Consider the following 13,070-nt stretch of genomic DNA (forward strand, 5'->3'; position numbering starts at 1 on the left):
GCCTGTTGCCACCAGTATAATGAGGATTTAGTTCGTGTAGGCTGAAATGGCTCCGAATGACAGCTTTCAGAGGACACCCTGAAAAATGATGGGCAAGTCACAGACTACTGTATATAAACTATTGTACCCACAAAAACAGCAGCTTTCCAACAAGTAGCCCTGTATATTTGTAAAAATGTACCTGAATAAGAAATAAATCTGATGAAGAAGAGACTCTGAAGGACATAGAGAGTGTTGAAGAAAAAGCAGAGTGAAGAGAAGAAAGCTCACAGAGCTAAAATAGAAAACAAATTCGCTCATAAAACATGTTTGGAATGGACTGGGTATTATTATTGGACTGAAGCAATGCAGGGGTAAGGTTCTGGAAGTAAAAATTAACAATGCTGATGCCCAGAATCAATTTTTCAATAGATTTCCTTCCCACTGCCATGTTGTTGAAATGGCCAGTTCCTCCATACCATCCCTTCTGTATCAGCAACTCCATGTACAGATTTTTCTTTCAACACTTTAACTGGTATGGCCAGGTGATGAATCCACCTCAAACCAACAGTATGAGCTATCCATAACTGATGTCCAAGTAAGAGACAGCTAAAGAGGCTACAAACAAGAAAAGATGTGTAACAAGATGGAGTTAATCCTCGAGTACTTGTACTGACCAACTTTGTGGTATCCTCTGCTACCTGGTTTCTACCACTGCTGTGGAACACATCCTTTATCATTATAGGAACCTGTTCATCTACAGACCATTGATTATTACATCTGTGATGATGCGGGTTCTTGCTCCCTGCTCCCACTTCCCTTTGAAGAGCCCTTGAACCCAACACCGTCGGTAATGTAACTGGATGAGCTGGACAATGAGGACACCAAACAAAGCAAGGGGAAAGGTGCAAAGTGCATTGTATTTTAAAACAGTCAAAACCAAAAAGTGTTCAAATAAAGAGTGCAGTGCAATCAAAACGTCAGTAAAAAAAATTATTCATTAAAAAACAGTGAAAATATGGAAGTTAAAATAATCCAATAAAACCGAGGTTAAAATACCACCAGGAGCATTAAAAAAAATCTTTCATTGCCAGGTGCTTCCCTCTTCAAACTGGGCTTCTCTTTCATAGGCTTTACAGCACAGAGAGATGTATGCCAATAGGCGCAGACATCCATTATATCTGGCCAGTGTCCCCACCGTCTGATCCATGGCATTCTGCAGAGAGCTGCCGGACCCTGCTCCTGCTCCCACCGCTGCCTATCCAGGCTCCACCCAGCAAGAAGACATCCCAGAGTGCAGCGATCACTCCTGCTCCAGGCTGCTCAGCAGGAGTGATCCTTGTGCCTCCTCCAGAGACACCATCCCCCATCCACCTGCTTCTCCCTGATAAGTGCCTGCTTACTCCAACTCCTGTCTTCTTTCTGCCCATTAACCTCCGCTTAATGCGTCTTTCTATTCTTTTTTCCTCCGCACTCGCGCTCCTATTATACATAATGGGGACATGGTACAGGTGCAGCGATTAGCATATTATTCCGGCATTAATTACGGATATGGACGATTCCTCACCTGTGCACTTAAGCGAGGAAACGCCCACACTACATCGTGTCGCGTCTGAGAACCGCTCCAGCCACACTACCATGCCCCCTCTAAGTGCGGTGATTTAAAAACTGGCCTGTTACTCTGAGTCGCGGATCCGCTATATCACACTCCTCCCCCCTTAAGCCCCAGTTGCACAGAAAGGCTCCACGCCACTACCAACCCAGTGCAACTGGTGGCCCAGGTCCGCAGCTTGGCCCTAACACTGCACTAAAACAATAAAAGCACTAAAAACAATCCCACACAACACACACATCCACAACATCCATCATTAAAAAGACCATCGAGAGTCTGGACCTGGGCTATAAAAGTCCTCTTGTGAAAAACCACTTGGACAAACTGTACTTCGTCTGTCAGATAAAGACACGATAGAAGATGCAATTATCCAATGGGTTTATTCCCATCTGGACAAAGCTGGCAGCATTGTGAGGATTATTATTTATTTATTTTATTCCTCCAGGCCTTCAGAACCATTAAGCCATCCCTATTAAGGGATAACTTCAGGGATATGTAGGTGGAGGAGTTAACAGTGTCCTGGATAATGGACTATCTGACTAGCAGACCACCATTTGAAAGGCTCACAAACTGTTTCTGTTCCACTACTGTACCACACCAAACCATTCCGTAACATTATCTGTTCACCCTGTACAATAAATTTAACACCAGGTCATGTAACTTTTAGAAATTCTCAAATGATTCTGTACTAATAGGGCATATTTACAAGCGTGAGGAGCTAGAATAAGGGAGTCAGGTGGAGAACTTTGCATCTTGATGCAAAGAGAATCATCATTAACTCAACATTAGCAAAACCAAGGAACTGGTTATCGACTTTCACTGCACCAAAGAGTCTCTATGCCCGGTTACTATTAAGGGAGTGGATGTGGAGGAGGTCCACATCAACGATAAGTTGGATTGGCCTATTAACACAAAGGAACTCTATAAGAAAAGGCATTATGATGCCCCAGTGCCATCAACTAATGCCCTGTTCAAGCATCTTGTAGGTCATGACTGAGATGGACCATTAGCAACTGAGAAGGTAGATAAGACTTTAAAGTACATAAAATGAACAGTATTTATCAAAAGAACAAAATAATTAAAGTGTCACATCTCATTCAATAATATAAACAAATGTCCAATAAAATAATGCTAGTAGAAAACATTGTCTTCAGGAGTGCAACAAATAATCCAAATTAAAACTCATTCACATTGTAGTCCATTTCCTTTTCAGGACATCGGAACAAATCCGTCCTGCAAAGACTTCAGCAGACATTCTGCCAGCTCGATCAATACCCACAGAACCTTTCACTTGAAAGGTGAGATTACAAGTGCAGGTATATTTACATTTAAGCAGTGTTAAACTGTCAATACCTATTGTGTGTGTGTTGTAGCAGTAGAGGTGTGTGTCCACCTCTTGAACCCTCAGGTACCACTCCAAACACCAGGTGAAAGTACAAGACTCTTATTTTGTTGTAGTACAGTGCACCAAGCACCCTCCACTCCACACTACTCATATAACTATCACAAATACACAATACTCTCTCCTCCTTCTCCCAGACACTTAGCCACCCTACCTCCCAGCTCAGCTCAGTGTCTGGGCTTTCCCAGAGTCCTTTTATACACCCTGACCCGGAGGTGTTCCTGCCCAACAGTCCACAGTTCCTTATTCCTTCCGGGTCAGGGTAAACAGTCCTTATCTTCAACCTGGAAGCACATCATCTCTCCTGCTCACGTGACCAGGACGTACTTCCAGGTTATAGGGCACACATGAGTCCACGGGCATCCCGACAGCGACTCCTAGTGGTCCCCAAGGTATCCAGCAGGGCTGTGTATAAAAACTACATAGTCCATGAGGCCCTGCTGAAATTCGGGGCCCATCCATGCTGTCGGGAGAGCTCCTCCTGGCGGCCTGGGGGTGAGGGCCGGAATAAGAAGCCAGCAATCCATCACAGTAAATTTACCTTTATTTATTTGGCTGACACCTGTATCCAATGCAACTTAACATTTACGATGCAATTGGTTACATTTCTTTTCATTTTCCAACTGTAGCACAGGCAGGTCAAGTGACTTGCTCAGGGTCACACAGTGCAAGTACAGTAAAACCTTGGATTGCGAGTAATTTGGTCTGTGAGTGTTTTGCAAGACAAGCTAAAATTTTTTTATAAATTTTAACTTGATAATCAAGCGAGGTTTTGCAATACAAGTAGTACGTTTATACTTTGTCTGCTGAGCATCACGTGATCACAACTGAGCTGATGGTTCTTCTCCATCTCTCTCTCTCACTGCGGGATTGTGGGTAATCGTCTCCCATTCTTGGTCTTAGTCGGCGTGCTTCACTCATAGAGCCAACATCCGTACGAGCGTATACTGTTTACTATAGCATTGTGACCACGTGTGTGTGCTGTGACGTGTGAGTCGCTGTCTTGCATCCCAAAACATGAAGCTGAGTCTCAGTACTTTAGCAACACCAGCTTTATTCAGCTTGGAACAGGAACAGCACGATTATTTATTGCAGTGGGATCTGCCGCTCTCCTATACACAGACATAGCAGTCAGGCAGGGCCATGGCCAGGTTAGTGGCCAAGTAATACTGTGCCCTGCGCATTTATAACGTTCCTTGTATCACCCATCAATGGCAGGCGCTTATAGCATGACCGTGATCTTTTCGGATTCGCTTTTATGGCGAACTGTTACAGCGCTGGGAGCCTGCGGTTGCTTCGGGATGCTCTTCTGCATCTTGTCCCGTTGGGTGGAATCCCAAAAGAGTTTAGAAACCTTACAGTGCGTAAAGCATTTTTTTGTAATTTTGTGTCCAAGTGTAGCGACTCTTCAGGCAAAAGCAACTGTCATTGGAGAGGCTCCTTGTTAAAGTCGCAAAAAAAGAAAAAGATTCCAATGAGCCAACAGATAGCCGTGACTCTGTTAGTTAGAGTGAAAGTCGTCCTACACAATAACCCTCTTCTCTCGTCTCCCTCACACCAGCCAAAATTCTTTTCAAAGGTAAAGTGCAGGTTAATTTGTTTTATGTATTTTTATTTTATATTTTGTATTAATCATTTTTATATGAATAGTTTTGGATTGTGGAACGAATCATCTGAGTTTCCATTATTTTTTATGGGGAAATTCACTTTGATATACTGTACGAGTGCTTTGGATTACAAGCACGTTTCTGGAACGAATTATGCTCGCAATCCAAGGTTCCACTGTAGTGGGATCTGAACCTACAGCCTCATGGTTTGCAGTCCAATGCCTTAACCACTACACCACACTACTGCCATATATACATTTATTTGTTGTTAGAGAAATGGTGAAAACTACCTTTTTTAATAAGCCTTGTTTTAGAAAGGTACATTACAGAGAAAACGAAACAATTAGACAGCTTGTACGAGAAACATTTGATTTTCTTTTATGCCATATATATTATGGATAAATAGTGTTGTAAATATTTTTATCATAGTATTTTTATGGTCACTGAGCAATAAGCCTGCAGAATTTAATTTTGTTAGTTAAAAATAAGCAGTCTATAGCTTAAATTATAAAAATACACTTAATATAGGACGTAAGGCTTCTGTGTGTCTGGTTATGCAGAAGCTTAATGCAAAAAATGTTTCAAAGGAATAAAAGGGGGGAAAAAAAAAAATCAGATCAGTAACAGAATCAGCCAATCAAGTAAAATGAAATCAGTGATTGGTAATGGCCTTGAAAAACCTGATCAGAGCATCCCTACCTGCTTGATTACAAAATTTGACTAGACATCAAGTAGAAAGAGAAAGAAAAGTGGTAACAGTAATATAATTTAGTGGACATTTGACAGTTGTGCTCAGCACACTCTAAAATAGTAAAAACAATATTACTCACCACATGATCTAGCTCATCAGGGGTCCTGCAGTTTAGCAGTGAATTTTGTAAATCAGTAGTTAATACTCCTTCTTTCTTCAAAGTCTGGATCACTGTGTGAACTTTTTTTGCGATGGTCCTTAATGGGGGAGAAAAATATATCACATTTGTGTGTATACACAGTGGCCTAAAATGGATCATTTAAAAATGATTCCGATCCTTTGGTAAATCCAGGCAAGCATGCATTTTTTTAGAATGTACATCTGATACAGAAACAAGTAATCTCTTTGTAAAACTTTAAGAAATCCCATTGAAATTAATAGCAAAGCTAATTCCACTTTGGCTTTGCTGCCACCATGTGAATAAAAGAAGTATAACATACCAAATATTAAACTGTAAATTACATTAAACCATGTAATGTGACTTTTAAAGATAGTAATGCTTCGCATAAAGAGACTAAATTGACTGAGTATGAGTGGGTGTTAGTATGTGCTCCCTAGGCTTAGACAAACATTTAGGCATAATGAAAGCAACATCAGGACTGATTGTGACTAAATACACTTGAAGGAATATTCCACCCAAAAATTCCACATATATTTTTTTAATATGTTAACTCGTCCTATGTAGTTTAATAGTACTTTAATCTCATGCCAAGTCATTAAATTGCATGCTCACAACATGCAACACATATTTTTTTGCTTAAATACTGTTAACTAAATAACTGATGATCTCCTGAGAAGACGACTGTTAAATAAATAACTGTAGAAAATGAAATTAGTCCACAAAAAGTAACCTCCTTCCCACGGGATTGCACTTTTGAACTGAAGACAGGACTCTTCACCAGTAAATGAAGGGGAGAATCAGATCTTTTATTCAAAAATCATAGTTTGTTTGCCCAAAACAGTCTTCTATCATGAACACTAAAAAAATGCATAGAATTTCTAATTTCAACCCTGATCTCTATAAGAAAATAAAAGCATGCCACAAGAAAAATACTTATCTGGAAATCACATATTTATAATTAAATTAACAAGATGATCATCAATCCACAGGATTGTAATATGTACATTATAATTTTTAAAATATAAAGCGCAAAAAATAATATTTTTACCACACCTTACACGTGAAGTGAACCATAAATTTACCACACAGAACATGGTTTATTGTTTCATTATGTCACGTCATTTTCCCAACCCACTATATCCTAACACAGGGTCAGGGGGGGTCTGCTGGAGCCAATCCCAGCCAGCACAGGGTGCAAGGCAGGGCACCAGCCCACCGCAGGACGCACACACACACACACACACACACACAAGGGACAATTTAGGATCGCCAATGGACCTAACCTGCATGTCTTTGGACTGTGGGAGGAAACCCACGCAGTCACTGGGAGAATATATAATACTCCACGCAGGGAGGATCTGGGAAGCGAACCCAGGTCTCCTAACTGCGAGGCAGCAGCGCTACCACTGCGCCACCGTGCCACCCATTGTTTCTTTATTCAACCATTAAATCAGAATTGCAAGCACATTTATCTTCAAAAGGTACGATTTTCTTTCAAGCAATATTTGGCACAACACAGGGTTCCTAACTATGAATAAATCTTTCATGTGGCCAAATCAGTGACTTATCCCAACAGAACAACACACAGTCAACTTACCAATCAACTGGTCTTCAGACTGAAATATACAAATTACACAAAGGATATTGAAGACTAATGCAGATAAAGAGAATCAAGTATTAAAAGATGGAAATACGTACTCAATTATACCAAAATGGACTTTTCAGCAGTTCAAATACTAGCCGGGCTACACTCTCTTGTTATATGTGGCGGGGTTGAGACTCAGTTTTTCCTCCACCATAACCAAGACCAGCCTAAATGATAATTCTAAACTAGTGCTGGTCTGTGCCTAAGTGTTGATACTTACAGATTCTTGCTTTCTACAATACTGTAAAGGAAAACCAAGTTAAAAAAGTAAAAAGGGTGGGAATAAGCACACAATATGGCTTTGGGTGGATACCAAGGAAATAAAGAACATTAAATACAATATATAAGGAATCAACCAGGAATGTGGGTACCTGTACTGGAAACAATTCTAAATCATTACATTCATCAATTACACCCTGCACAGAACAAGTAGAACCTAAATTAAATTACACCATAAAAAAAAAATTAAATGAATTTTCACCCTTTTTTATATAAACAGTGACAAGCAAGAAAAAAAATCCTGCTCAGGTCTGTTGATGTCTTATTAGGGCGGAGTAGTGGCTATCTGGCTAAAGGATCTGGGCTGGTAACTTGAAGGTTGCTGGGTGGAATCCTGGCAGTGACATAAGGAATGCTAAGCAAAGTCCTTAACCTGCAATTGATCCAGGGGCACTGTACAAATAGCTGAGCCTGTGCTCTGAACCCAGAACCTTCTGGAGAATAAGTTGGGGTATGTGAAAAAATGACAAATTCTTTATATAATGAATAAAGAATTAAAATCTCTAAATAAATAAATAAATTCCCCAGAACTCTGTATATTTTATTTTCTCGACAACAGCAATGCTGACTGCACTAGAAATTGTATGGCTCATTCTTCCGTCACCCACTTTAGTATACAAGCAGACTCAACATTAACGCCAAGCGTCTTCAACAGTACATCATCTTGTGTAAAAACAAGAATGGGTCAAGCAGATTTAGCTTCATGAAAAATTATTGGAAAGACATTTTTTAGAGCTTTGAACTATTCATTTAGGTTATGTTGCCACTGATCAAGGGGTGGGCTCCGTCCTCTTTGAACTTTTTCTCTTTCCTCCGTATTAGCATACTCCTATGTTCTTTGCAAATATGTTTATTGAACATTGGTTGACTAAAATTTTTAGCTCCAACATTGTGGACATTTTTTGTGTGCAAGGTGTGGGTATGCAGGGCAAAACTTGACCCAAATTTCAATGCACTTAGCATTAGCCTCTAACCAACAAAAAAGTCATTAAACTATTCTCTGAAAAGCTTTATTTTCTTTTTAACCGTTTGAATTTTCAGTAGGTGGTGGGATACTGTGATAATCTCTCAGCAGACTCCGCACTGACATTTTCTATCTGTCTGGAGTAACAACCTTCCAAGAAAAGTAAATGAGAAGCAGAAATGAAATGTTTTGTTTGAACAGCTACAATAAATAAATGTGGTTGAAATACAACCCAAACCACTAGGCGAAAAACCATATAAAACATCAGTGAATTGTTTCTTTTAAAGGCTTTCTCTCTTTATTTTATTCTCTCATCCTTGATTTTCAGCTCATACTCTGCTGCACTGTGTTGACCATTTAAAAGCAATGCCATGCTCAAGTCACATAGCTCTCTGCAATAAAGCCATGTCTACACAAATTATGGCAAATGGATTTAAAAATTACAATAACTAATCAGTGGAAACTTAAAAATTCAGAAGATAAACCAAAATGTTCCCAAAGTACACTCCTTATCAGGATACCCAGCAAGAGCATTCAAAGGCACCAACAAATCCAAAATAGTGCTGCAAAGATCCTAATGAGGGTACGGAAATGTGAAAATATTTCACCAATCCTTCAGTCACTTCATTGGCTCCCTATTCACCTCCGTATTGAATACAAACCTTGTTTGCTCACTCACCAGTGTATCCATGGAAATGCTCCACAATACCTTAAGGAACTTCTTACAGTTAGGTCCATAAATATTTGGACAGAGACAACTTTTTTCTCATTTTGGTTTTGTACATTACCACAATGAGTTTTAAATGAAACAACTCAGATGCAGTTGAAGTGCAGACTTTCAGCTTTAATTCAGTGGGGTGAACAAAACGATTGCATAAAAATGTGAGGCAACTAAAGCATTTTTTGAACACAATCCCTTCATTTCAGGGGCTCAAAAGTAATTGGACAATTGACTCAAAGGCTATTTCATGGGCAGGTGTGGGCAAGTCCGTTGTTATGTCATTATCACTTAAGCAGATAAAAGGCCTGGAGTTGATTTCAGGTGTGGTGCTTGCATGTGGAAGATTTTGCTGTGAACAGACAACATGCGGTCAAAGGAGCTCTCCATGCAGGTGAAAGAAGCCATCCTTAAGCTGCGAAAACAGATAAAACCCATCCGAGAAATTGCTACAATATTACGAGTGGCAAAATCTACAGTTTGGTACATCCTGAGAATGAAAGCAAGCACTGGTGAACTCAGCAACGCAAAAAGACCTGGACGTCCATGGAAGACAACAGTGGTGGATGATCGCAGAATCATTTCCATGGTGAAGAGAAACCCCTTCGTAACAGCCAACCAAGTGAACAACACTCTCCAGGGGGTAGGCGGGCGTATCGATATCCAAGTCTACCATAAAGAGAAGACTGCATGAAAGTAAATACAGAGAGTGCACTGCAAGGTGCAAGCCACTCATAAGCCTCAAGAATAGAAAGGCTAGATTGTACTTTGCTAAAGAACATCTAAAAAAGCCAGCACAGTTCTGGAAAAACATTCTTTGGACAGATGAAACCAAGATCAACCTCTACCAGAATGATGGCAAGAAAAAAGTATGGAGAAGGCGTGGAACAGCTCATTATCCAAAGCATACCACATTATCTGTAAAACACGGTGGAGGCAGTGTGATGGCTTGGGCGTGCATGGCTGCCAGTGGCACTGGGACACTAGTGTTTATTGATGATGTGACACAGGACAGAAGCAGCCAAATGAATTCTGAGGTGTTCAGAGACATACTGTCTGCTCAAATCCAGCTAAATGCAGTCAAATCGATTGGGCGGCGTTTCATGATACAGATGGACAATGACCCAAAACATACAGCCAAAGCAACCCAGGAGTTTATTAAAGCAAAGAAGTGGAAAATTCTTGAATGGCCAAGTCAGTCACCTGATCTTAACCCAATTGAGCAGGCATTTCACTTGTTGAAGACTAAACTTCAGACAGAAAGGCCCACAAACAAACAGCAACTGAAAGCCGCTGCAGTAAAGGCCTGGCAGAGCATTAAAAAGGAGGAAACCCAGCATCTGGTGATGTCCATGAGTTCAAGACTTCAGGCTGTCATTGCCAGCAAAGGGTTTTCAACCAAGTATTAGAAATGAACATTTTATTTCCAGTTATTTAATTTGTCCAATTACTTTTGAACCCCTGAAATGAAGGGATTGTGTTAAAATGAGTTTGTGCTCTGCTGTGAAGCTTGAGCTGCAGTGACACATTCTTTACAAATACTGTCCAGCCTCTGACAAGGTATTTTACACACTCTGGTGACTGCTTAATTAATTTGGTTATTACGAAACATTGATTGCATAATAAATGACAAGTATCAGTTCTTCTGTATTATTGGAAAATGAGTTACAGCAGGACCAGATTAAGACCCCCTAAAGCCCCAGGGTGTCACACGCATATATTTACACTCAATGAACAATACATACACAAATAAAACGAACACAGAGTGGTCACCCTTGGAAATTTGAGAGTGCAGACCCTCATATATTACATTGAGGCAGGTGTCAATATAATGTGCAAGAAATCGTTTACATTTGTTGCATGGAAGAGTGTGAAGTAGAAACAGAAAAATTCTGGGATTATTTTTTTTTCCCCCCGCTCGCATATGTCACAGTCCCTTGGCAACCTGGGCCACAGATACAGTCTACCAAGGTCGCCCCAATGGTAGATCCAATCATCCATTTTAAAATACATTTATCCTGAACAGAGTCACAGGGAAGCTAGAGCCTATCCCAGCAGGCATCGGATATAGGAACAATCCCTGGAGTGGGCCCCAGTCCATCGCAGGCTTAACACAAACGCCATACAAATACACAAAGACACACTAGATCCAACTAAGAGTTAAAGTGAGACAATTCTGCTTTAGATTCTACTAATGTACACCTTTCATCATCATTACTTTACATATAGGGATTTCTGGACCTTTCCATACGTTCACAGTGAATAAAAAGATTATCTGAACTAATGCAGCTTAATGACTGTAATTATTTTTTTTATTAAGTTTACATGAGGATGTACTTTTTCCCTGTGCTCTCTCTCTGTAAATCAAAAGGAATGTGCAGCAGCACGTTGTTAACAGAGAGGACAAGATGTTAACTGCCTGCATGACACAGCTAACTGGCAATCAGTCAGTCGGCAGAGCAAACTGAGGAGAAATATGAAGCCAAAACAAGACTAGCTGCAAATTAGTTAAACTTGGTACTGATCTTGTTCCGCTTTTCACTGAGATGGCACTTAGGAATGTCTCCTCTTGGTACTGTACTACGTAGCTTGGTCTTGATCCACTGCCACAGTACTTTCTCTGCTACTCTGCATCTGACCCTATAAGTTTTAAATGACCTATGTACACATAATTCAAGAATCATTATCCAGGCATCGAACAAAATCCATACTTCTGCAAATAAGTTTTTGTATTTGGAGCCACCTCATCCACAATATCATTTTTGTTATGTTAAATGTTACCATTTCTATATTATTCACTGAAACCAAAGCAAATCCAAAGCTTAGGATTTTTTTAAAAGAATTAATTGAACACTTTCTTTCAGTAAATCATTAGAAAATTAGAATAGTCTAGACCAGAACAGGCCATTCAGCTCAAAAAAAGATTGCTACACCTATCCATTTAATTCTCCCAAAATAACATCAAGTCGAGCTCAGAAGGCTCCTAAAGTCCTAATGTCTATCACACTACTTGGTAGCTTATTCAATATGTCTGTGGTTCTCTGAATGAAGAAAAACCTCCTAATGTTTGTGCAAAATTTACTCTTTAACAAAATTTCCAATTGTGTCCCGATGGTCTTGATGAACTCCTTTTAAAGTAATGGTCTTGATCCACTGTACTAATTCCCTTCATAAATTTTAAACACTTCAATCAAGTCCTCCCTCAATCTCCTTCTTTTGATTAAACTAAAAAGGCTCAGCCCTAACTCAACTCCTATAGCACTGGTATCAGACTAGATGTTCTTCTCTAGACTTTTTCTAGCACGGCTTTGTCCTTTTTCTAGCCCAGAGACCAAAACTGCACACATTACTCCAGATGAGATCTAATCAGTGTGTAATAAAGCTTTAGCATAACCTCCTTTCACTTGTACTCTACACATTTGGCAATATAACCTAACATTCTGGTAGCCTTCTTGATGGTTTCTGAACACTGTCTGGCAATTGATAGTTTGAAAAGTCCACTTCAACTCCTAAATCCTTCTCATAAGATGTTCCATTGTGTATGCAAAAATTTTAAACCTAATGTTGTTATTTCCCATGTGTAATGCTTCACATTTACTTACATTAAATTTCATCTGCCACAAACCTGCCCCATCCTGTATGCTGTCCCCTAATCATTACGCATTCCTCTATTAGATTTCAATGTTATTTTTCACATATAATGAGAAAGTTAGAAGGCATTACTTTTTTACCTTAGCTCTTCAAGGTGCATCTGTATATCTCTGACTGCATCTGCATCCATATAATTGATTAGCTCCTTTCTATAGCGAACAATAAATGGAATTGTATTGTCTTCATTGAACAAAGTAACTACATTTCCACATACCCAGGGATCTACAGCAGTCTTCTCAGACAAAACCTGCAATCAAAAAACATAGCTTTCAACAAACTTGTTGTAGACCTGCTACAAATATTTTGCCTTAGAGATACATACAGGTACAGTTGTATACACA

The 13,070-nt window shown here is 39.8% G+C and overlaps 1 protein-coding gene across 2 annotated transcripts in view; it reads right to left on the minus strand.

Annotated features, from left to right (window-relative positions):
• srbd1 (S1 RNA binding domain 1) overlaps positions 1–13,070 on the minus strand; it is a 427,205-nt gene that overhangs the window by 351,711 nt on the left and 62,424 nt on the right. For both annotated transcript variants that reach the window (XM_051919628.1, XM_028820290.2), the window contains exons 5-6: positions 12,810–12,976; positions 5,431–5,548 (exon numbers count right to left, since the gene is read on the minus strand). In XM_051919628.1, the coding sequence (XP_051775588.1) occupies positions 5,431–5,548; positions 12,810–12,976 (285 nt within the window). The remainder of the gene's footprint in view (positions 1–5,430; positions 5,549–12,809; positions 12,977–13,070) is intronic.

The sequence above is a fragment of the Erpetoichthys calabaricus genome, chromosome 15, assembly GCF_900747795.2.
Source record: "Erpetoichthys calabaricus chromosome 15, fErpCal1.3, whole genome shotgun sequence".
Classification (NCBI taxonomy): domain Eukaryota; kingdom Metazoa; phylum Chordata; class Cladistia; order Polypteriformes; family Polypteridae; genus Erpetoichthys; species Erpetoichthys calabaricus.